A 22,788-nucleotide genomic window follows, 5' to 3' on the forward strand; every position below is an offset into this window, starting at 1 on the left:
GAAGCCCGAACCTCGATGACGTCGAGCAGTCTTTGTTTACCACCTGGACAAATCTCCAAAATCGTGATTATGCCCGGGTGTTCTGGCAGTTTCAGAATTGCCAATACCGACGGCTACACTGACAGAGAAGACCGGGAGCCTAACGAATACATAAGAAACGAGTGTCTGAGGCGGCATTGCGGAAAGATTCGGTATAAAGGGGACCCTATCTCTACCACTAACAAGAAGCTCATTTTTCTTTCATCGATCCGCCAGCCCAGAGATCCCTGCGAGGTCCCGAGCTGATCGGTGACATGCGACCTCTAGGCCTAGCTACTAAGTTGGAAGCAGAGTAAACAAAAATGTACTTTCTCTCAAGAGTTATTCTTCAAGTTGGATAGTTATCTATAGAACTAATCATCGATCATCATACGACATTTTTAGACATAAACATGTAAACACAGGCCCACTCAGTCCAGCTCAAGCCAGAAGAGAAGACTTCTTCATATCTTTTAGAGCAGGGGGGTTCTTTGGCACGCGCCCCGCCTTCAAGGGCATCGAGACTTTCCGCAAGCACAGCCGGACCACCGCGGAGAGGAAGATTAGAGTCTTCAAAAGCCCCATCCTCAGCTTCTTCGTTCTTAGGAGCCTCAACCTTCTGCACCTCAAAAACATCATCACGGCAATCCGCACACATCTTCATAACGTCCGCCAACGCTTTCTCGACAGCAGCAGCACGCTCGCGCATTCCACGTCGTAGCAGCGCATCGACAAGCAGCTCGGCCTCGGGTATAGTTGTGTTCACCCGTTCGATAAGACGTCTGATACTGTTGACCAGGTACTCCTCCTCGTAAACAGTGCCCTTCCGACCCTTAGCACGCTTGCGCTCCTCGCGTCGGCGGTTCTTGGACGTCTGTCGTGAAGAGCCCGTCCGTCCAGTCTTGCTAGTATACCGAGTGAACATAGTGCGACCGGCCAGTGTCGATGCCTCGGTCGGGGCAAGCGAGACATTATCTGGGATATCGACGCCGCCTTCTCCGCCGGTTGGGTCACCACCGTAGAAAGCGAGAGGGTCTTCGGCGCGAAGCTTGCGCAGTTCAGCGACTCGTGGTACTTGGGCGTTGAGCTGGTTTTTGCAGTCGGCGAGCAGGTCAGTCATAGAGCCCATTGCTTCCGCTAGGCCGGAGTCCACTATTTCTTCCACCATCTCCTTTTTCCCGTGAAGAGTGAGCAGGCGAGCTGCGTCGGCAAACTTCGAGCCGCGGCAGAGAAGTTTGGCCGCGGTAGTAATGTCATGCAGGTGTTCGGCGTAAATGGTTGCTGCTGAAATGTAGTCGCGAACTTCGTCGACGAGGGTATCTGCCAGTTCGGTGGTATGAGAGGCAAGCTCGGCTTCGGGGAGAGATGCCATCATCGCGCAGTACAAGGACTCGCGCCAAAGGTGAGCACGCTTATAGCATTTGCGAGCTTCGTCGTATTGTGCGAGAGATTCGTAGGCTAGACATCGCGTTAGCTGGATTCTTATGGATTATGTTTGAGGGGTCAATCACCAATCGCTGCATCCTTGGGCTTCGAGTTTTCTTCTAGGTACTCGGCATAAAGGCGAGTGATCTGTCTCTGCTGTTCTGGCTGATACTTATAGATTTCCAAGGCCTCCTTATAGAGAATATGTTTTGTAACGTATGCCTCAATTTCATCGTGGGCAGCAAGTGCAAAGAGATGCTTCAAGGCCTTCTCAAATCGAGAAAGGTGGTTGTCGATCTCGAATTTCCGTCGAGTCTCGGGCAATTGCTGCAGCTTTCGAAGGAAGGGGAGATATTCTCGGGGATCCTTTGCGGAATAATTAGATATGATTCTGTATTAAGCTCCATCTTATGACTTACCATTTGTGCCTGTTGAGCCACGAGAAGAGTGAGCTCGAGGTCATAGATACCCAAAGCATGTGAGTATAGTCGGTAAGCATCGGTCAAGAAGCACATATGCTCAATAGCATCATCTGCCTGCTCTGGACTTTTCACTATTGAAGTTGTGAGCTTCGAGCCTCTGCAGATGATGGAAAGTTGATATACCTCGTAATCCAGCTACCAGTTCCAATCCTGCTTCAAGGTCAGGGGGTGACTTGCACACGTGTGCTGTCACCAGGTTCTGCAGATTAGTGTCCATGCGATTCTGAAGGATCGCTAAGAAAGCATCGCAGATGGCATTGACCTTGCTGACTTTGCTTGTCTTTGGTACAGAAGCCACAGCTGGAGCGTCTGGCTGGGCAACGACCGCGGACTCGTTCTTGGAGATCTTCAGTGTGTCTTTGTACAGTGTTTGCGAGACATCCTCCTCCCTAATCATGATGTTAGTCTATATCCCTATCCACAGGCAAATTTTTCTTACTTTAAACGAGAAAGGAAATCATCAATGAAGTCAACTTTCTTGACTTGCTCGATAAATAGCTGAACACTCTGCATAAATTGTTGAGGGGCGTAGTCGTGGAGAATATTCATATCCACCATTTGGCTGCGACATGCCAGGAAGGCAGATCGGTACTTCTTCTGGTCGATGAATGTTCGAATACCCGCCAGCACCAAGGCACGTGGGTAGATTGTTTCGATGTTTCCACGAGGTGCCTGCAGAACAACAGCGAATACTGATGGAATAACTGACACCAGCTTCGAGCCTCGCTCAATGCTCCGGCATCTTTCATCGGTTTCTGGGGTATCTTCTGGGACTTCCATATCATCCACGCGGTTCAAGTGGACGAACTTGAGCAGATGTTGGGAGGTTGTAAAAAGAAGATGAGAGGGGGTCGTCAGGAATGAGGTGCAGTTCTTTGCCAACACGCGCTTGTTCGCATAGAGTGTGCCTGTTCGTGACATTGAAATAAGTACTTTCTCGTCCTCCGAGATTGACACGGCACGGGCCCAAGGGGTGTCAACATTCGGGCTCTCGACCCAGGGAGAAACTTCAAGTAATCCCTCGGAGTCGAGAGAGATGCTCGTATAGGTAGCACCCTTGTTTGCCTTGTGGGAGACCCACAGAGAGCTGTGACCGACTCCTGGAGAAATCGAAGAGAACCGGGTACCTACTGCCTCATGGACAACCTCGGTATCACGAGTCTCCAGCAGGGTTTTTTCAATGACGGTAGAATTAGGCGCAGACTCTCTCAAAACGAAGATTTCGTTCTCGTTAACAAAGGCGATCTGTCTGGGGCGACTGGTAGCGGTATCTGATAGCGGATAACTTGACTCCAAGATCGGTACAGGAACTGGGCGGCTCTTCAAAGACCACAAGAAGACCGAGAAGGCATCTTTCATGAGAACTGCGATCCTAGTGCCGGACTGGCTGAATGCAACATCAATGGCATTGGAGTCCAACTTCAACTCATTATGCGCCATTGGAGGCGGTACTCCAGCCAGACGGAGAGGAGTCAACTTCAGGGTTTGCCCATCCATCACAGCCACAGCACCGACATCATTAGGGATGACAGTAGAGCCATGATTGAGATCGAAAGCGTATTCCAGATCCAGAATAGAGTCAGACGAGCCTGCGACTACTCGCAATGCTTTCTCTTGATGCCACTCAAAGGAGAAAGGGATAGACAGTCGTGGGTCAACAATAATGGGGATCTCCTGCTTGAGATAATAGTGGTAATTGCCTGTAGTCCAGAGCTGAACTCGATCTCTGAAGCGAACGGCCAGCACAGTCGAATCGATGTTCCATGAAAGAAGGATTTGTGATCCCCAAGATAGTCTTTCCTCCTCGGTGAGACGGAGAAGTAAACTGGCCGTGGCGCAATCCATTGCGCTCGAAGAAAACAACATCAATTCGATCATCCAGTCGTTGAATGCCTGCGATGAGATTTCCAGATGGTCGCCAACTCAGGGCTCCCTCAAGTCCATCGACAGGTTCACTCACGCTGTCAAGGGTACCTTCTCTTGAGTATACTCGAATCGCACGGCGAGCACCTTCTTCGATGCTGTTCACAGCAACGTACGCGCCGTCACCTCGCCAGGTGATTGTGGTGGCAGCATCATCGTTGCTGCTCAATTTTCCCTCATCCACCTTCTCTGGTACAGTGGGATCTCGAAGAGCCTTTGCTCTCTTTCCTTGAAACTGAGTCTCTCGCTTACCCCAGCCGACTGAGACATGCTGGGAAGCCTGGAGATCAGCCTCGGTGAGTGTGATCTCGGCTACATTTTCGAACTCTCTCGTCATGTACAGAAGTGTACGAGCTCGGGTTGTGATAGCCAGTAACTCCTCATCTGGAGACCATGCAGCCGCACTGATTCCGACATCCACTGAGCCCAGGATTTCAATCTTATCCTCTCCGGGGAGGGGCTCCTCGCGGACCATGATAATATCACCACCCTCCAGCACTAGACATGCCGTCAGGTTGTCAGCAAAGTAATGCAATGACAGAATTCGATCACATGGAAGATCAGGCAATGGAGATGGGGCATCCCAAGAGGCCAGACAGTCGAACGCATCGCGGCTCAGAGGATGATCGGCCGGGTCATCAGTCTGAGTATCAGGACGCTTCCTCCGCAGCTCGATGATAGGGCTCTGCTCCGTTGGACCAAAGGTGCACACGACCGAGTCCGACGAGATATCCCAAGCGGTAGCCGTCAGAGGCAGGTCACTCTGGATTTGCGTTTCCCGCAGCCAGACATTTCGCAAATTGCGCATCTTCGGCGGGTATCAACTTTTTTTTTTTAGGTGGAGAGCCTCTTCTTTTACCCCGCCATGGGATGAGCGCTATGCTCTGGAAATAAATAAGAGAAGAAAGGGGTAAGAATTCCCTTCTAGCTCAGCTTGCAGTCACTTCTTACTGACTGGCTCAAAAGGGAGGTTGTAGTTGGAGGTGGAGGGAGGTTGTGTGTTGTAGCCAATTCTAATTCAACGCCGAACCACAAATTTTTGATTTTCCACATCCGCTCAGCCAATGACTTCATCCAGATTTCAACGTCCCTACAGCTCCCTTCTACAACAGCTACACAGCTACAATCGCATAGTTGATACGTGCAAACAAAACACCCAATCTCATTCTCTAAGTTTGTACATGATTCCAAGCGATTTCGACGCCCGATTGAGAACTTCCATCACTATAATCTTCCACCATACTGTCACGCGAGAAATACTAGTGAAACAGCTTATTTGGTCTTGTAGGTTTGCCAGACTAGGTAGAAAATAACCGTTAGCGTCCATTGAGCATATCAAAGGGGATTTCTGGGTCATTGCGAGCTTACCGGCAATACCGAAGGGAGCACCGAAGCCGACAACTAAGAAGGCAATCGAGTTAGTTACATGGGTCGCAGCATGTAGAACGGATGGCAACGGATGGCTTACCCATGAAGGACCAGTATCTCCAGAAGAAGTGCTTGGTCAGAGGGTTGAAGGGAATGTTGGTGCGAGGGCCCTCGGCGTAGTGGAAGGGGCTACCCATCTGGGTGCGGGTGGTGGTGAAGGCACGACGGCCAGTGACGGCCAGACGGGCGCGGATGGCGGGAGTAGCGTACATCTGAAGGAGAAGAATAGTGAGTCGGTGTGTCGGTAATGCAATTGTGTTGAATATCACCCACCTTGGGAGGTACTGAGGGGAGAGAGCGGACGATCGGGAATGGACGGGGCGAGGCCAAATGAACATCGCGAGGTGCGGAATGGGACGATGCTAGTCACGTGGACTGGAGTGGGTCAGGTGATCCATGCAACCAGTTCAAAGTCCCTCTCTCACCGCCTGCTTCATCAGGCACTTTCCAGTTTTCTGCGAGAAAAAAAAAAGAAAGCATCCTCGGAGTTCTTGTCGCTGTCTACAGAATTGCTGTCGAAAAGTCTACGCTCTTCCTTGGAGATGGACGAGCTTTTCGACGTCTTTGATGACAAGCCTCAGGCGGTTCAACCGTCTGATGGCGTCCCAAAGCGCTCTAGAAGAGACAAGAGCAGGAAACGTCAAGCCAACGGCAGCGTCAAGGCAAATGACGCTGCGCCGGTCGAGGAACCGGTCGACACGGCCTCTACGGACGAACCCATGGCCGATGCAGAGCCAGTCGCCGATGTGCCAACCCCCGAGAATGAACAGCCGGAAATAAAGCGCCAAAGACTGGACGAGGCCCCCGCGCCACTCGTCGCTGATACCTTCGAAACTGAACAAGAGGTTGAGATCACCGCCGGTGGACTGCAAGTCTCCCCAGATTCCTCGATCACGGTGTCTCATCAAGTGCGCCATCAAGTCGCCATCCCACCGAATTATCCTTACGTACCCCTCTCCGAGCACAAGCCGCCTGCTGAGCCTGCGAAGACATATCCCTTCACCCTCGATCCTTTCCAGCAAGTCGCAGTCTCCTCTATTCAAAGAGAGGAGAGTGTGCTGGTGTCTGCCCACACTAGTGCCGGAAAAACGGTGATTGCGGAATACGCCATCGCGCAATGTCTAAAGAACAACCAGCGAGTGATCTACACGAGTCCGATCAAGGCGCTGAGCAACCAGAAATACCGTGAGTTTGCGGCCGAGTTTGGTGATGTAGGTCTGATGACCGGTGATGTTACGATCAATCCCACTGCCAGTTGTCTGGTCATGACTACGGAGATTTTGCGCTCCATGTTGTACCGTGGTTCCGAGATCATGCGTGAAGTCGGTTGGGTTGTTTTTGACGAAATTCACTACATGCGTGACGCCAATCGTGGTGTTGTGTGGGAGGAGACCATCATTCTCCTTCCCGATAAGGTTCGATATGTCTTCCTTTCCGCCACCATTCCCAACGCCATGCAATTTGCCGAATGGTGCACCAAAATGCACAACCAGCCCTGTCACGTCGTTTACACCAACTACCGTCCGACTCCTCTTCAACATTACTTCTTCCCGGCCGGTGGCGAGGGTATCCACCTGATCGTGGATGAGAAAGGAGCTTTCCGCGAGGAGAATTTCCAAAAAGCCATGGGTGCGATTGCTGATAAGAGGGGCGATGATCCCAGCGATGCTCTCGCGAAGCGGAAAGGAAAGGGCAATGATAAGAAGCTTAATAAAGGCGGGAATAAGGGCCCCTCCGATATCTTCAAGATTGTCAGAATGGTGATGCTGAAGAAGCTCAACCCCGTCATCATCTTCAGCTTCAGCAAGCGTGAATGCGAAAGCGGTGCCCTCCAACTGAGAAACCTTTCCTTCAACGATGATTCCGAGAAGGAAATGGTTTCCAAGGTCTTCAATAGCGCTATCGAGATGTTATCTCCGGAGGATCGTGACCTGCCTCAGATCGCCAACATTTTACCCCTGCTGCGAAGAGGTGTCGGTGTTCACCATTCCGGCCTTCTCCCTATCCTAAAAGAAACCATTGAGATTCTTTTCCAAGAGAACCTGATCAAGGTCTTGTTCGCTACTGAAACCTTTTCCATTGGGCTTAATATGCCTGCCAAGACTGTTGTTTTCACCAGTGTTCGGAAGTTCGACGGTACAAGCCAAAGATGGGTCTCGCCGTCCGAATTCATTCAAATGTCTGGCCGTGCTGGTCGAAGAGGTCTTGATGACCGAGGTATCGTGATCATGATGGTGGATGACCATATGGATCCTGCGGTTGCCAAGGAGATTGTGCGCGGTGAGCAGGACCGCTTGAATTCCGCATTCCATCTCAGCTACAACATGGTTCTCAACCTTATGCGTGTGGATGGTATCTCTCCAGAGTACATGCTTGAACGGTGCTTCAAACAGTTCCAGAATACTGGCAGCATCGTAGACCTCGAGAAGGAACTACATGAGCTGGAAGACAGGCGGGCGAACATGGTCATCTCTGACGAGGGTACAATCCGCGAATATTATGACCTGCGAAAACAGCTTGACGGATTCTCCGATGACATACAAGCCGTCATCAGTCACCCCAATTACTCTCTGGCCTATTTGACAGGCGGTCGCCTGGTTCACATCACATACCAGGGTACGGACTTTGGCTGGGGTGTGGTTGTGAAATACACCCAGCGGAGACCCAAGAACGCCTCGGAGAAAATCCCTGAGCACGAATCGTACATCGTTGATGTGCTCCTGAAGCTTGCCGAGGGTCCTTCTATCGGTACCAAGTCATTCCAGCATTTCCCTCCTGGAATTCAGCCGGCCAAGGAAGGAGAAAAGTGCCGATTTGAGGTTGTACCATGCATGCTCACCTGTCTTCGCGAGATTTCTCACGTTAAGATGATGCTCCCCAAGGATCTCACTTCGGTCGACAATCGGAACAACGTCAAGAAAAATCTAGACGAGATTAAGAGGCGTATGCCAGATGGCATTGCGGTGCTTGACCCCATTGAAAATATGGGTATTAAGGATGATTCTTTTAAGAAGGTGCTCAGGGTAAGTACTCCCTGGCCTACGAAAGCTGTTTTTAATATAACATTATACTGATGAATGACTACGCAGAAAATCGAAGTTCTTGAGTCTCGTCTTGTTGGCAACCCCTTGCATAACTCGCCTCGGTTGCCAGAACTTTACGAGCAGTATGCCACCAAGGTTAACACGACCACTCAAATCAAGGATGTTAAGAAGAAGATTTCGGAGGCGACGGCTATTCAGCAGCTGGATGAGCTCAAGTGCCGCAAGCGTGTGCTTCGTCGCTTTGGCTTCATCAACGATGCCGAAGTTATTCAAATGAAGGCCCGAGTCGCCTGTGAAATCAGCACGGGTGATGAATTGATGCTGAGTGAGTTGCTCTTCAACGGTTTCTTCAACAACTTCACACCCGAGCAAATAGCCGCCGTCATGAGTGTCTTTGTCTTTGAGGAGAAGGTCAAGGAGGCACCTCCACTGTCCAAGGATGAGCTCGCGAAGCCTCTCAAAGACATCCAAAATATAGCTCGGACGGTCGCCAAGGTCTCCCAAGAGTCCAAGCTGGCCCTCAACGAGGAAGAATATGTCAATAGTTTCCATTGGGAGCTCATGGAGGTCATGTACGATTGGGCGAACGGCAAGTCCTTCGCGGAGATCTGGTAAGCATTTTGCCACCCCCCTTGATGTGAGCGGAGACACCCGAACTAACCACCAACTTTTGTTAGCAAAATGACCGATGTGTACGAGGGTAGCTTGATCCGTGTTTTCCGGCGGTTGGAGGAATGTCTGCGACAGATGGCGCAGGCTGCCAAGGTCATGGGCAGCGAGGACCTGGAGAGCAAGTTCGAGATGGCGCTCACGAAGATTCGTCGTGACATTGTGGCTGCTCAATCTCTGTACCTGTAAATACGATATCCCTAGGCGCACTTTAGGTGGAATCAAAAGAACACTAGTATCATTCGTTGTCTTAGTAGTATCACATATACCAGTAGTACATGGTAGTTACAAGTAACTAAGTTGTAACTAGAAGTACAAGTACAAGTAGTCGCTAGTAACAAATTTGTATAAAAATCTATAACCTTACCATACCAGCGTCAAAGGAGCATGCTAAAAATATTCTACTATTTTTTTCTCTAATTTCCCCCAGTCATCTCTCTTACCAAAAACCCAAAGTGTGCTCGTCAAGGAAAATGTTGCAGTCTGCAACGTTGAAAGGTGACCCCAGCAAAACCTGCACGGCCGGCGTGCGTTGCCTCCCGCAACGCTACCCACCGCCGTTTCTCTTCCCTTCTTTCTCCCCACCTCACCTCACCTCACCACACCCTATTGGGCACATGGGCACCCTTTCTTGAAAAAAAAACAAGACTCCCCTTTTTCTCTTCTTCAGAGCTCATATCCCTCTCTGAGAAGCTCATCTTTTCTTGCCATCCGGCTGTCATCATGAACAGTCTGGTGGCCACACCTCCTGTTCCTCCTCATTTCTACGAGCACTCTCGATTCTCTCCCTCCCGTATAAGTATGGCCTCCCTGGCTCTTTCCATCCCCTAGTCCATGGCTTGAATCATGCCCAGAGAGCTTCTCTGCAGACATCTGAAGAAAACTGAGCTGACCACCCCTCGCAGTGTCGACACCTTCATCGTCCTACACCAGCCGCAAGCGGAAAGCCGATGATGATGGCAATGACCACGATGGACGCATGTCCGCCTCTCCTACCAACTCACCCGCCTTTACTCCTCGTCAGCTCCCTTCCTCCTTCCGCAACATCAAACGATCCCGACCAAATGTCTCTGGCAGACCTCTTGCTCTTCCTCGTCTCCTAGAGACCTTGGACACCGATGCCCTCCGAACCGTCGTTCGTACCATGTGCGAGCGTCACCCCCAGCTGGCCGATGAGGTGGCGCACACTTCTCCTCGTCCAAGCGTCTCCTCCACCCTCCAGGTCCTTCGGAACTATCAGGCCGTCCTCCAGTCATCTTTCCCTCTCGGTGGCAACACTGAGTCCGATTACGCCTATAACAGAGTTCGTCAGCCACTTACAAACCTTCTCGAGGCTCTAAGCGACTTCACCCCCAACTTCCTCCCTCCCAACGAAACACAGCCCTCCGTCTCCCTCAGTTACTTGGACGGAGCCACGGATATCATCCATGCCCTGCCTCGCTGGAGCACACCACAGAACAATATCGAACGAGACTCCGCATATGATGAGATCTGCAAGGCCTGGATCCTGGTGATTCGGGAGGCAGGAAAGCGTGGCGGTGGCATCCAGCTGCAGTACGGAGGATGGGATCAGAAGCTCGCCAAACACAACCACACATCAGGAGGCAAGCTTCAGGCCGCCATCAACGAACTCGGCTCGAGCCTAGGGTGGATGAATGGACCGCAAGATTCCCAATCTCACAGCCCCGGCGGCAATGAACTTGGCTCTATACGGGACCAGTTGTTCTCCGGCACCTATGGCCTCGGAACTCCCGTCAAAGTCGGTCCCTGGTGAATAAAGCAAGAAAAACAAGAAAGCCAGATGACTCAGATCAGCGGCCTCCTCACCCACATACACCCCCTTTTCGAACTCGATAATACGGCACACCACTACCTTGGTTAAATCCTGCTTGGAATAAACACACTCCATACATCGCACCCGGATGGACTCACGTCCCCGTCCTCACTCACATCACGCTGTTCGCTCTCACGCCGTGAACCCCGCCCGACGGTCTTGAATACACTTATCCGACCGCACAACATTTCCGACGTATGCCACGATCACGATAACTACTGCATGACCTTTAGAGAATCCACATGGTCTCAGATTGGCGTTTTATAGTATGCAAAGGCGAATCACCTGACAACTTACTTTCATGTCTTCCTTTTTTTATTACCTTCCCCGACTTTCGCCCTCCGACCTTCCGATGTTACCCTGAATGGTTTTCTGTGATCTATTGGAAGAGAATGATTCCTTTTGCTATGGCGACTGCGTCCTACGCACTCCTATCTCACCTTATTCAATTTCCAATGAATTTTCGAAAGCTCTCGCCTGCTTTTTCTTCCGACTTCGTCGATTTCCAACCTCTCTTGTTCTTCTTTTTTTTCCTTTTGTCATATCTCGAGTTGTCTGTTCGGCTCAGTTCTCGACCTCTCGTTTCCTTCCATCCTCTTCTCTGATTTCATTTGTTCTCCTTCATTGCGATCTCGGATGGCGTGCTTCCTTTGTGATTCGATCGATTTTGCACTGTCTGGAGTTTTGTATAGTCAACAATTCATTTACACCGGTACTACTTAGTCTGATTCTTCGTCTTTGTCCAACTTTAAATATTGTATCCTCAGTTTACTTCGTATTCGTAATTCAAATCGGACCTAATCTTTGACCCTGTCTCGACGCAGGATGAAGATTCTAGCAAACCTGGGCAGCCATGGTGACCTGCTGGCGATGCTTCAAGTAGTACTGTCATCGATATCAAATGTCTTGCACGCTGATTCTTACACGCTGGTTCAACTCGAAAATAATCATAAGACATCGCTATCGCTATCGCTATTTTTCCAATCTGATCTCATGCCTTCGCGGTTGAGCTGGAGGATACTCGAGGAAACAAAAAAAAGTTGCGTATATACAAATGGAATAGCCATCACCCCAAAATCACCAACATCATTATATGATGGCACGCTTCACAACCCGGAACAACCAACTCGCATCCTCCCATCCACCCTGTTCCCCAGGCTTCTCAACAACAACCGGCTCCTCGGCATGGGAAACAGAATCAATATCAGAATACCGATCCAACTCCGCAGACGCAAGGGATAAATTATCATGACCCTCATCCCGCTCGAGACTACCTCCAGCCAGCGGTTCTTCAAACGTCACAGTCGTAGTAGTAGGCGTAGTCCCAATGCGCGTCGCAGCCGTCGACGAAAGACCCGGAGCAGGCCATTCCTCAACGCCAAACAAAGTCCACTCAACCAATCGATCAATCCAACTTCCCAACCCGAATCCACGCTCACGCGTGAGTCGCTGCAAATCAGCTTCGTCAAATTCATCCGGCGTCTCATCGGAGGAATAATCGTATTCGGACCCTTCATCCCCGTATTCCTCTCCATCCCAGTACTCCTCATCGCCTTCGAAGCCATCCCCGTAATAATCATCTCCATCTCCATCCCCCCGCTGCAAGGAAGCCATCTCCGCCCGAATCCGCTCATCCACAAAATCAGCCTCAAGACCTGATCCCGACCGTTCAGTCGAACTTCGCCCCCGTACCTCCCGGGTAATCGCACCCGAAGGACTAGAACTCTTACCCTGCGCCCCAGCCCCCGCATTCCCAACCGCCACCATCGACGATGTCGACGCAGTAGTAGTAGTAGTGGTGGTGGTAGTAAGCGGCAAAGAAGTCATAGTAAGACCAGCCCGACTCCCCCGCCGACTCGTCCCTCTAGAACGAGAACTCCGTCTAGAAAGATTCATCCCACCTGGCGTCGACGCACCGGAACCCGGCCGAGACTTTCGTGACGACCCCGACTTCGTGCGCCAGTGGTGCCGGTGATGCGTCGGCTCATTGTCGATGGGGATCTCGGTGACGAGACTGGTTGAACTTTCGCGTTTGGATAGCCAGCTTTGGCCTTTTTCTTCGCGGGTCGAGGAAGCGAGGGCTATTCCGGCGCGGAGCATCCATTCTGCGTCTGATTTGGTCGTGGGGGGGTTGGGCATGGCTGTGGGCGTGTTCGCTCTGTGGTCGGCGTATATGGGGTGAACTGGATGTTTTCTTATGCTGATGATGACTCTGGTGGTGGAGTGGGAGAGAAAGTTCCCGGGTATGAGATTGCAGATTTGAATCGCTGAATGTTGTGGCGCGGCTGGAGCTCTTGCTTCGGTGGTGGTGCCGGGTGCGGGATGTACTTCGCGAATGTGAGAGGATGGGTGGAGTGCTGGGGACGGAGACGCTAGAGAAGTACGAAGTTCGTGGGGGTGTTTTGGACCCGCTGGGTGTTGGTTCGAGAGTGTCGCGTGGACTGAAGTAGTCTGTTGGTTCGATGTCGTCGTCTATGGGGAATCGGGGGGTGAGTGGAGCGAGGGAGACATGGTGGAGGTTGGGGTATGAGCGTTGGGAGCGAAAGCCCCCTGGGTTGTTTAACTAAGTATTTGTTAGATAGGTGCCAGTGCCAGTGGTTGATGTCCCCGGAATTAGGTGATGGAGGGTACTAGCAGCATACTAGTAGTATACGTACCTCCATGGTGTGGTGAAGAAGAGAAGAAGACTCGGAAATGTCGAGATGTCTGGAAATGCGGAGGTGCTGCACGTGCGGGTTGGCATGTGAAAACGGCCGTGCTCGGTTCAAAATGAATCATGCAATACTGACGGTATGATGCTATCGAAGGTGGAATTGGGTTCTTTATTCGATTCGAAGTCACACGAATGGGCTTTCGAAGTAGTGGCAAATATGGTTGGTGCCCAGGTGAGATGTTGTAATATTTTGGAGTTGTACTATAACTATATACCCGGGCCAGTAGTACTACTATAAGTGGTCTGACCGAGGAAACACCACTGCATCTATCATCCCACCTGCGCTGGCATTCAACTTACCTTTAGTAAACAACTTCTTGAAAAATCCAACTTGAAGTACTACTAGTAGACTCTGGGTGGATTGAACAGTCATAACAATCATTTATACAGAATGGCTAAGTATCATCTATAACACCATGACCTCAAACAGAACTCACAAGCTTAAAGTCTCGAGTCTTGAAAGTCCAACACACCAGCCCCCTTAATTTTCAAATCCTCCAGAACATTATATTCCATAATCCACTTCATCCGCTCACCCAGCGCCCCCGGGTTGAAGTTATTGGTCATCTGGTCAGGGCTATCAGAGCTCGCCAGCTTACCAGCCTCGTAGCTAGTCTGCGTGACACGGTCTGTCCGGGGCTTGCGAAGATCCTGGTAGAACTGGAACGCTCCGGCGAGATCATCACCCTTCCAGTGGCGCAGAATAGTCGCGAGGGCAATACCAGACTCAATAGCCATACAGGTTCCTTGACCTATTCGATCCACGTTAGTCAATTGCGTCGGTGGGAAGGGAGGAGAGGAGAAATAAAGCCACAAAAAGTGATCAACATACCTTGATGAGGCAGCGTAGAGTGAGCCGAATCACCCAACAAAATAATACCTGCATCCTTCTGACCCTCCTTCATCTCAAACCACTTATCCAGAGGATCGCGCACATAAAGCGCCTGCTTCAAAATCTTCCCATCCTCCGAGCCCTTTCGCAAACCGGCAATGATATCCTGCACCTGCGGGCACCAGTCCTTAACATGTTCCTGCAAACTGTCAATATCAGAGCGAGACATCCAACTCTCCGAATCCCACGCCTCAAGCGGTTCAGACATGAATCCAATAACTGCCGCACGATCAGTCTTCGTTTCCTCATTCCCAATAGGAAGAATCAGAACGTGGCGCTTCGGACCGCGGAAATTGACCGTCTTCCGAAGCAATTGCGCCGTCTCGGATGGTAGGTCCTTGTAGTCTACAAAACCGCGGTAGACGACCTGACCCGAGTAATTCGGTGAGTCTCCCAGACCCATGTCGAGACGGACATTCGACTTGATACCATCGCATCCAATGACGATGTCTGCTTCGGCGGTGCTACCGTCCTCGAAATGGAGGGTGTATGGCGCAGTAGCACCGGCAGTGTTTCGATCAATTGATGACAGTCGCTTGCCCAGGTTTAGCGATGATTCGGGAACACGCTCCTTCAATGAATCCAGTAGATGCGCGCGATGCAGCAACCGGGCGGGCGGTTGCGAGAATTCCTCAATGTGGCCGAGATAGTCACCGGTCTCGTAGCTGTGGTATTCCATGTATGAAGGCAGTTTGCGGCTCGACTTGGCGGTCATGCTTTCTTTCAGACCGAAGGCGTCGAGGACACGATTGGCGTTGGAGGTGATGTTCACACCGGCGCCGACTTCGCCGAATTGGGGTGCTTGCTCGTAGAGCTGGACGTTTTTCAGTCCGCTGTAGAGGGCGGCGTTTAGGAAGGCTGTGCCTCCCAGGCCACCGCCGACGATGGCGACGCGCTTGTCTGCGAAACCCATTGTTTCAAGATGTGGGGTTGTATGTTTCCAGGTGCGTGTGTGTGTGACTTGAGTTCAAGATTTCTTTGAATGCAATGCAGGTGATATGGTGGGAAATATATGGACAAGAAAGACTGACGAGCTCGAGATATATGTAGTCAAATAGTTTGTATGGTAATCGGGAGTACCCCGCCTGCAGAATGACCGATCCGATGGTTAACAAGTTGGAGGTGGCTTTTCGGAGCGTGGAGAGAGTGTGGGGGTGGTTTGCCCAGGTGTCAACCCTGGAAGTTGTTACTCTTCCGAGGACTTTGGCCCGGATATCCCGGTCGATCCTACGGAGAAATAGGCACTGTTTGATGATCGGGTAGAAGGAGCCGTGTTGATTATGTACTAAATATATCCACTTGATTTAGTACTGTAGCTAATGATCATGATGTTATAGTTATACTAGTACATAGTAAATATATGCATATTCCTTTTGCCGGACTGAGATCGGCTGCGGTGGTTACTATTCTCATATCTCGTACATATGATCTATCATTCAACTTCCTTATTTTCCGCCTGGGAATAGCAAGATCAAGAGCTACACTCTTTATTGTAGTTGACTGTCCTACCCCATATACATCATAACGAATCAAGCTTGGTTATATCCCTCAGCCCCAGCCGTGCCCCTCCATCTCCGTGGATGCCATCGGAAGCCCCGCCACATAACCAGCCTGGCAGCATCCGATGGCCCCACTAACCATCGGATGGGCACAATCTTATCAGTTGCTTACCGGAACTAGCGGCAGAAGTAGGTACTCGTGCCCTCAGCCTAGGGTACCGGGTTTTCGAAACCCTGGCATGCCGGGCCACCAACTTTATGGAACCTTAAAAAAGAGAATAATCATCAACGTCATTGGTGCTTCCCGGTGGAGAGCCTCTATACGAACGGAGTCTTACGGATCTCGGGAAGATTTAGTGGATTTTTTTTTTTCTTTCTTTTTGTTAAATGAATAATTACATCCGAATGAAAAGCTCTATGTATACTAGTATCCCCCGAAAACGTCAACTCCTGAAATCGCTCAGAAGGAGTGAACACAAGAAGAATATCCCTCCTCAGACTTTTTTGGTCGTCCTTTATTTCTTTGATTTTATTGTTGGTGGGTATTGTTGGGATCCCATGTCTCCATTTACTCCACAATCTTGCCCTTGTTCACAACAAAGCCCTCCAGAGCCGAGATTGCCGCCCACAGACGGTTCTCCGCCTCAGGGAACACCAAGGAGCGAGGGCTGTAGAAGACCTCATCGCTCACCTCCTCCGGGTGGCGGGGCAGGCAGTGCATGAACTTCCAGTGCTCCTTGGCACCACCACGCTTGGCCAGGTCCGCGGTAATCTGGAAACCTTCAAAGGCCTTCATGCGGTTCTTGGCTTCCTCCTCCTGGCCCATAGAGACCCAGGTGTCGGTGACCAGGATATCGGCGTCCTTGACAGCCTCCTCGGGGGTGTTGGTCTGGATAAGCTTGCCGGCAGAGGCAACGCCCTCACCAGAGCGCTGAATCAGGTCGACCATGTCAGCGGGGATCTCGTAGCCCTTGGGTGTGGCGACGTGCATGTCAACACCCATCTTGGTCGCACCAATGGCCAGGTCGAACAGGACGTTGTTGGCATCACCGATCCAGGCAATCTTCAGACCCTCCAGACCCAGACTGGAAAGGTTGTGGGCCTTGGGAGTGAAGGATTCGTAGATAGTCACAAAGTCGGCAATGATTTGCAGAGGGTGGAAGGAGTCGCAGAGGGCATTGATAACGGGGACGGTGGAGTGCTTGGCCAGATCAGCCACGTCGGAGTGCTTGGAGACACGCGCGAAAATGCAGGAAACCATGGAGGAAATGACGACGGAGGTATCGTAGAGAGACTCGTTGACGCCGAGCTGGATATCTTCCTTGCCGAGGAACATGGGGTGACCGCCCATCTGGACTGTAGCGGCTTCGGTCGAGACACGAGTACGGGTGCTGCGCTTGTTGAACATCATGGCGACGGTCTTACCGGAGAGGGCTCCAATAAGACTTTGCGGGATAGCTCCGGACTTGATGGCCCGCTTGTGGGAGGAGGCATTGCGCACCAGGGTTGCGAACTCCGCGGGGGTCAGGTCTGCAATAGAGAGCAGATGGCGAGGGGCGAAAGGAGAGGTTGGAGGAGAGGTTTGTGTCTGGTGGGCAAATCGTCGAAGACCATTAGCCTGAAGAGTTCGACTCAGGGAAGAAGAGGTGGAGCCGGCCAATTGAGTTACACTTTGGGCGCCATAACGGGCGGCAGCTTGAAGACCGCTAGCCATTGTGGACTTTGAGATAGGAAATACAGGAGGTGCAGATGTAGGTGATGGTGCAGAATGGGTGTGTAGGTGTGTAGGTGTGTAGAGAGAGAGAGTGTGTGTGAGAGTGGATGAGTGCAATTGGGGGTAGAGGGGGGAGCGGTGGGGGAAATTGAAAGGGACCAGCAATGAGTCAAATCAAATCCGGAGGAAAATCATGGCTGACGCTGTTGGGTGCACTTGCCCGCGGTGCATTTTGGCTGGTTTGCTGGTTGGGGCTCCACTGGTGACTGCCGGTGGTGGTCGACACTAAGCCTATAATAGACTAGTGTCTCCTAGTACGAACGCGAGTGGCCGGCCTCGGCGCCAAGTGTTGGCCTGAATCAGGTGTCGAGTCGACATCATCGGATCTCCACACTTCTAGTCCCCGTTATCACTCCACTATCTCCATCTCACTCCCCCTCCAGGTCACTTTGTCACTGTCACACAAGAGGAAGAGAGAGGGGGAAAGCTACTTCTACTATTCAACTCACTACAACCATATCAATACACTCATGACTGAGGCGAGCAGGCCCTTGCTGGACGGGCAAGCCCGCTCCTCCTCTCCTACCCCATCTCAACAAAGACTAGGAGCCCGTCCAGACCAGCCTCGCCGATCATTTGAACTGTCTTCCGAATCCACACCACTACTTCATCGCCGCGATGATGCCGCAGCCTACGGGACTGAACGGCCTTCGTCAGCTGCATCTCGAAGATCGACCTCGACCGAAGGAGACGCTCAGAAGAAACCCAGCCGAGTGCGATGGCCGACCATCATATCTCTTGTTTTATTAACGACCGGAGTCCTATCTATTCTGATCTTCGCCTTTGCCGCGCCGGCTGTGGTCAAAGAGTATGCCCAAGAAGCTGCAGTATTCAAACCTACCGCACTATCAATCGACTCTACAACTCCCGATGGTGTTCGCGCCCGTGTCCAGGGTGATTTTGTCATGGATGCGAATCGTGTCAAGAGTAACTCGATTCGAAGATTCGGCAGACTCGCCACTTGGATAGCACGGGAGGTTGAGTCGGGCGAGTCGGACCTTGAAGTGTATCTGCCGGAGTACGGCAACGTTCTCGCTGGCACGGCGAAATTACCCTCTATCAAAGTGAACATCCAAAATGGACATGAGAACCACGTCGATTTTCTTACCGATTTGGCGGCTGGAGACGTCGAAGGTATACATTCGATTGCGATGGATTGGATAGAAGGCAGACTGGATCGTCTGAGAATCCGCGGCAAGGCTACTCTACACCTGTCGACCGGTCTCATTGCCCTCGGCGAACAAATAATCACCGACACGATCACATTTGAAGGTAAATGATTTTGATATAACCATTTGCCACCGTAACACTAACATGAACTACATAGAACACGACTTCCCCGCCCTACCAGTGATCAGCCTCACGAGGTTTAACGTACATGACGCTAAAAATGGGGCCATGGCCGTTGATGTGGCTCTTACTGCAAAGATTGATTCGCCGATCGCACTCACAATACCACCTCTTGGATTCGACGTGCTTGTGCCCAACTGCTCACCCGGCGACCCTCTTATCATGGTTGCCAATGCCTCCACAGCAGAGGTTGCAGTCCATACCAACGCGCCAACGGACGTCAACGCCAAAGGTCTTATCAAGAGAATACCAGATGAGTTGACGAGCAGTTGCCCGGGAGGAAGGGACTCGCCTTTGGATCTGTTGGTCTCGGGCTTCATTCAAGGTCAGGAGACCACCATCTTTGTTCGTGGTGCGGAAGCTCCACTGGCTCAAACACCCGACTGGATAGCCACTCTACTGCGCAGTGTCACCGTGCCATTCCCTTTCACGGGACACGCTTTGGATGACCTGGTCAAGAACTTCACTATGACGGACACACATTTCTCGCTCCCTGATCCTTTCGCTGAGCCCAATACACCAGAAGCATCGCCATCGGTGTCGGCTGTTATGAAGGTTCTCATTGGCTTGCCGGAGGAGATGAACTTCCAGGTCGATGTTCCTCGTGTCCGAGCCATAGCGAATGTGTACTATCGAGGTAACCAGCTCGGGGTCTTGAACCTCGACAAGTGGCAAGATTCCAACTCAACTATGACAGAGGACGAGGATGGTCTGGCCGCCCTACTGGTGGAGTTTGCTATCAAGGACGCTCCACTAGAGGTAACCGACAGTGACGTATTGTCGCAGGTTGTTCAGGCGATGCTTTTTGGCGACAAGGCAGTGGTGCTGCACGTTGCTGCCACCGTAGATACAAAGGTTGAGACTGGCCTGGGCCGCTTGACAGTACGTGGCATCCCGGCTTCTGGGGATGTCCCTGTGAACAGTATGTTCTCGTGATTTCCATAAATTAGATATATAGTACAAATCTAGCTTTGTTTATTTCGGTCATTGACTTGCTCATAGCTTCAACCGGCAACATGTTTGATCATCTAAATCTTCGTGTGGGTTCCTTGTCTTTGAACAATTCTACAGAATCATCGCTCTCGGCCTCAATTGAGGTGAACTTTACAAACCCTACAAGCTACTCGGCAACGATTCCCTTTGTTGACTTGTTGGTGTTATACAACGGGTCATCCATTGCCCATATCACTGCTCGCGATATCGATATCCAACCCGGAAACAACAGCAATATACCGGTAGAACTTTCCTGGAGCCCATTGGAGATGAATGGGACTGATGGTGTGGAAGCTGGACGAACCCTCGTTTCTTCCTATATATCAGGTGTGCATCCCCAGATAACCCATTGATCTTATATCATGACTCTAAATTGCATTCCAGGATATAACACAACAGTCTCCGTTCAAGCCCACGAAAGATCAATCCCAGCTATTCCTCAACTAGGAAAGGCATTGTCAGCTATTCCTTTCAACATTTCAGTCCCTGCTCTCTCCACACCAGGATCCCCAGATCATGGAAAAGAGCCGCATTTCATCCAGGATGCAACGGTAAGTACCACTCCACCGCTGTTTCAATCCCCTTACTCCTTCTCTCCCTCGAATTCGGCAATGGCAAAGGCTATTCTTGTTAATAAAAGGACTTCTATAGCTTCATCTTTGGTCATCGACCACTGATTTCACCCTCTTCTCGCCATTAAACAAGACAAGCATCACAATAACCTCAATTGAAGCGACTGCCTATTACGAGGGAGACGAGCCTCTCGGCAGGATAAAATATTATAAACCTTTCGACGTCCCGCCTGGTTTATCTCAAACTCCGCGTATCCCAGTCGACTTGATACTGGGTGGAGTTGGGTACGACGCTCTGCGCAAGGCACTCGGACAATCGCTAGAAATGGACGCGGTGGCCAAAATCGGAATCAAAGTTCTGCAGTACACCGATATCATACTCTATCGGGGTAAAGGGATTGCAGCAAATGTTAGACTATAGAGAGTGTTGAGATATGGACGCGGCCGACGACTGCCTTCTAATTCAACTTATTTGGGAGGGTAGGGAGGAGACTTTTGACGGTTCGTTTCATATGCCTACAGTATTGCTACAAAAAAGAACTTGAAACGCATGCAAAAGGCCAAGATAATGAAACATTTTACATCAAGTAGGAGAACCGCGAAGATTATAGCATAGAATCGAGACCCGAAGCTCAAAGCGGCGCGCAGCAAATAAACCAAATCATATTGGGTATGTATATCTTTGAATTGGTGGGTTGGGGGTAGATATTTAGCCAGGGGGCAGGGTGCTGGCATCGACAACGTCGGCGGCATCCTTCTCGAGCTCCTCGGTCTGCTCGGACAGAGGGGAACGGGGCAGAGCCATGAGACCAGTGCGGGTGGACTCAAGGATACCGAAGGGACCGATGAGCTTGAGGAAGGAGTCGATACGGTTAGGCTTGGCGGAGCTATTTGGAGATAAGGTCAGTAAAAGCTACTGGAAGGGAAGGTGGGCCGAGAGGACCGGGGTCAGCTAGGACTTACAGCTCGACAATGCAGTTGTTGGTACTGATGTCCAGGACCTTACCGCCGAATTGGTGAGTCAGGCGGGTGATGGCATCCAGATGCTCGTGCTTGTGGCGCAGAGCTTGGGATTGAGGCAAGTTGCGGGGGTGGTATTCGATCTGCTCGAAAGAGTGGCCCTGCTTGGTCTTGTCCAGGCTCTCAGAGGGCATGGTAATCTCGCGATGGTGCTGGAGGAGCTCCTCGAAGAACTCGGGGCCCAAGATGGAGACCTTGGCGAGCAGAAGCTCACGCTGCACCAGAGCCGACTCGGTGTAATCGAGAACAGCCCAGACGGGAACTAGGTCATCCAGCTGGCGGCGAGCCTGCTCAACCACGCCGTCCTGGCCCTTCAGCACGATGGTCATGCGGGAGAGATCCTCGACCTCGGTGTTGCAAACGACCAAGCTGTCAATGTTGAAGCCACGGGCGGCCAGAATTCCGGACACACGGGACAGCACACCGGGCTCGTTCTGAACGAGGCAGTTCAGGATGTGACGTTTGGGCGGGTTGGAGGGAGGCACGGGAGTCTCATACAGAATGCTCGAGACGGCAGTCGGGGCATCCCATTGAGGCGAGGCATCGGAGACCGGCAGAGGCAGAGGAGAACGACGGTGCAATGCCTTGTATGCCAGTGCTGAGGTCGAGCTGGAGGAAGAGCGGGTGGCATTGAATCGGGGCAGAGCGGTAGCAGTGCGAGACCGACCAGCAGCAACTGCAGAAGAGAACAGCGACGCTGACGCTGCTAGCGTCGAGGGGCGTCTGAAAGCCATGGCTGCTTCAGAATTGGAAGAAGTTGTGCGATGAATCACTCCAGACTCCCGATGGGTTCTCCGGATTCTTTTTGCTCTTCCGACCTCGGCGAAGCTGACTCACCGGCAACGCTAGTCCATCCTGGGGATAGCGTTATGCATCTCCACGTGACTAGGAATTTCCGGGCGCGAGGAATATCAAAGCAATTTATCGTTGTGAAAGTGCCAGTGATCGTGCCTTTGGGGAAGACTGTCTCTCTCACACACCCATCACAATTTCCTGGAAGCTGTTTCAATCCACTGTGAATTGGAAGTATCATTTCCACTGGAACAGAATTGATTGACTATCCTTTCATTCACGACCGCCTTCTTTCTATTCGCCAAACTTGGGACCCTTTCGCAAATTACCTAGACCTCTGTCTCTATCTCCCTGTCACCT

At 51.3% G+C, this 22,788-nt stretch overlaps 9 protein-coding genes across 9 annotated transcripts; 3 read left to right on the forward strand and 6 right to left on the reverse strand.

The window, feature by feature from the left end:
• Window positions 1–406: 406 nt before the first annotated feature.
• Window positions 407–4,656, reverse strand: N7509_003198 (Elongator subunit IKI3; the record flags this gene model as incomplete). The annotated part of the gene is made up of 6 exons (XM_056627835.1): window positions 407–1,476; window positions 1,530–1,809; window positions 1,863–1,996; window positions 2,049–2,314; window positions 2,365–3,818; window positions 3,886–4,656. The coding sequence occupies 6 exons, from the start codon at window positions 4,654–4,656 to the stop codon at window positions 407–409; spliced, it is 3,975 nt and encodes a 1,324-aa protein (XP_056490569.1).
• Window positions 4,657–5,120: 464 nt separating this feature from the next.
• Window positions 5,121–5,614, reverse strand: N7509_003199 (cytochrome c oxidase VIIc family protein; the record flags this gene model as incomplete). The annotated part of the gene is made up of 3 exons (XM_056627836.1): window positions 5,121–5,146; window positions 5,217–5,249; window positions 5,317–5,614. The coding sequence occupies 3 exons, from the start codon at window positions 5,612–5,614 to the stop codon at window positions 5,121–5,123; spliced, it is 357 nt and encodes a 118-aa protein (XP_056490570.1).
• Window positions 5,615–5,818: 204 nt separating this feature from the next.
• On the forward strand, window positions 5,819–9,178 carry N7509_003200 (ATP-dependent RNA helicase MTR4; the record flags this gene model as incomplete). The annotated part of the gene is made up of 3 exons (XM_056627837.1): window positions 5,819–8,299; window positions 8,366–8,931; window positions 8,998–9,178. The coding sequence occupies 3 exons, from the start codon at window positions 5,819–5,821 to the stop codon at window positions 9,176–9,178; spliced, it is 3,228 nt and encodes a 1,075-aa protein (XP_056490571.1).
• Window positions 9,179–9,712: 534 nt separating this feature from the next.
• On the forward strand, window positions 9,713–10,763 carry N7509_003201 (cut8/STS1 family protein; the record flags this gene model as incomplete). The annotated part of the gene is made up of 2 exons (XM_056627838.1): window positions 9,713–9,788; window positions 9,895–10,763. 2 exons carry the CDS (start codon window positions 9,713–9,715, stop codon window positions 10,761–10,763), a joined length of 945 nt encoding a protein of 314 aa, XP_056490572.1.
• A 1,149-nt stretch (window positions 10,764–11,912) lies between these two features.
• N7509_003202 (DUF3984 domain-containing protein) lies at window positions 11,913–13,486 on the reverse strand (the record flags this gene model as incomplete). Its single annotated transcript, XM_056627839.1, has 4 exons — window positions 11,913–12,478; window positions 12,740–13,090; window positions 13,152–13,386; window positions 13,481–13,486. 4 exons carry the CDS (start codon window positions 13,484–13,486, stop codon window positions 11,913–11,915), a joined length of 1,158 nt encoding a protein of 385 aa, XP_056490573.1.
• Window positions 13,487–13,977: 491 nt separating this feature from the next.
• N7509_003203 (uncharacterized protein) lies at window positions 13,978–15,341 on the reverse strand (the record flags this gene model as incomplete). Its single annotated transcript, XM_056627840.1, has 2 exons — window positions 13,978–14,288; window positions 14,369–15,341. The coding sequence occupies 2 exons, from the start codon at window positions 15,339–15,341 to the stop codon at window positions 13,978–13,980; spliced, it is 1,284 nt and encodes a 427-aa protein (XP_056490574.1).
• Window positions 15,342–16,495: 1,154 nt separating this feature from the next.
• Window positions 16,496–17,641, reverse strand: argB (ornithine carbamoyltransferase; the record flags this gene model as incomplete). The annotated part of the gene is made up of 1 exon (XM_056627841.1): window positions 16,496–17,641. The coding sequence occupies one exon, from the start codon at window positions 17,639–17,641 to the stop codon at window positions 16,496–16,498; it is 1,146 nt and encodes a 381-aa protein (XP_056490575.1).
• Window positions 17,642–18,171: 530 nt separating this feature from the next.
• N7509_003205 (uncharacterized protein) lies at window positions 18,172–21,037 on the forward strand (the record flags this gene model as incomplete). The annotated part of the gene is made up of 5 exons (XM_056627842.1): window positions 18,172–18,973; window positions 19,029–19,973; window positions 20,054–20,371; window positions 20,429–20,595; window positions 20,696–21,037. 5 exons carry the CDS (start codon window positions 18,172–18,174, stop codon window positions 21,035–21,037), a joined length of 2,574 nt encoding a protein of 857 aa, XP_056490576.1.
• A 288-nt stretch (window positions 21,038–21,325) lies between these two features.
• Window positions 21,326–22,370, reverse strand: N7509_003206 (acetolactate synthase regulatory subunit; the record flags this gene model as incomplete). Its single annotated transcript, XM_056627843.1, has 2 exons — window positions 21,326–21,503; window positions 21,580–22,370. The coding sequence occupies 2 exons, from the start codon at window positions 22,368–22,370 to the stop codon at window positions 21,326–21,328; spliced, it is 969 nt and encodes a 322-aa protein (XP_056490577.1).
• Window positions 22,371–22,788: the final 418 nt, after the last annotated feature.

The sequence above is a fragment of the Penicillium cosmopolitanum genome, assembly GCF_028827165.1.
Source record: "Penicillium cosmopolitanum strain IBT 29677 chromosome Unknown utg000005l:1.0-4006212.0:1.0-4009387.0, whole genome shotgun sequence".
Taxonomy (NCBI): domain Eukaryota; kingdom Fungi; phylum Ascomycota; class Eurotiomycetes; order Eurotiales; family Aspergillaceae; genus Penicillium; species Penicillium cosmopolitanum.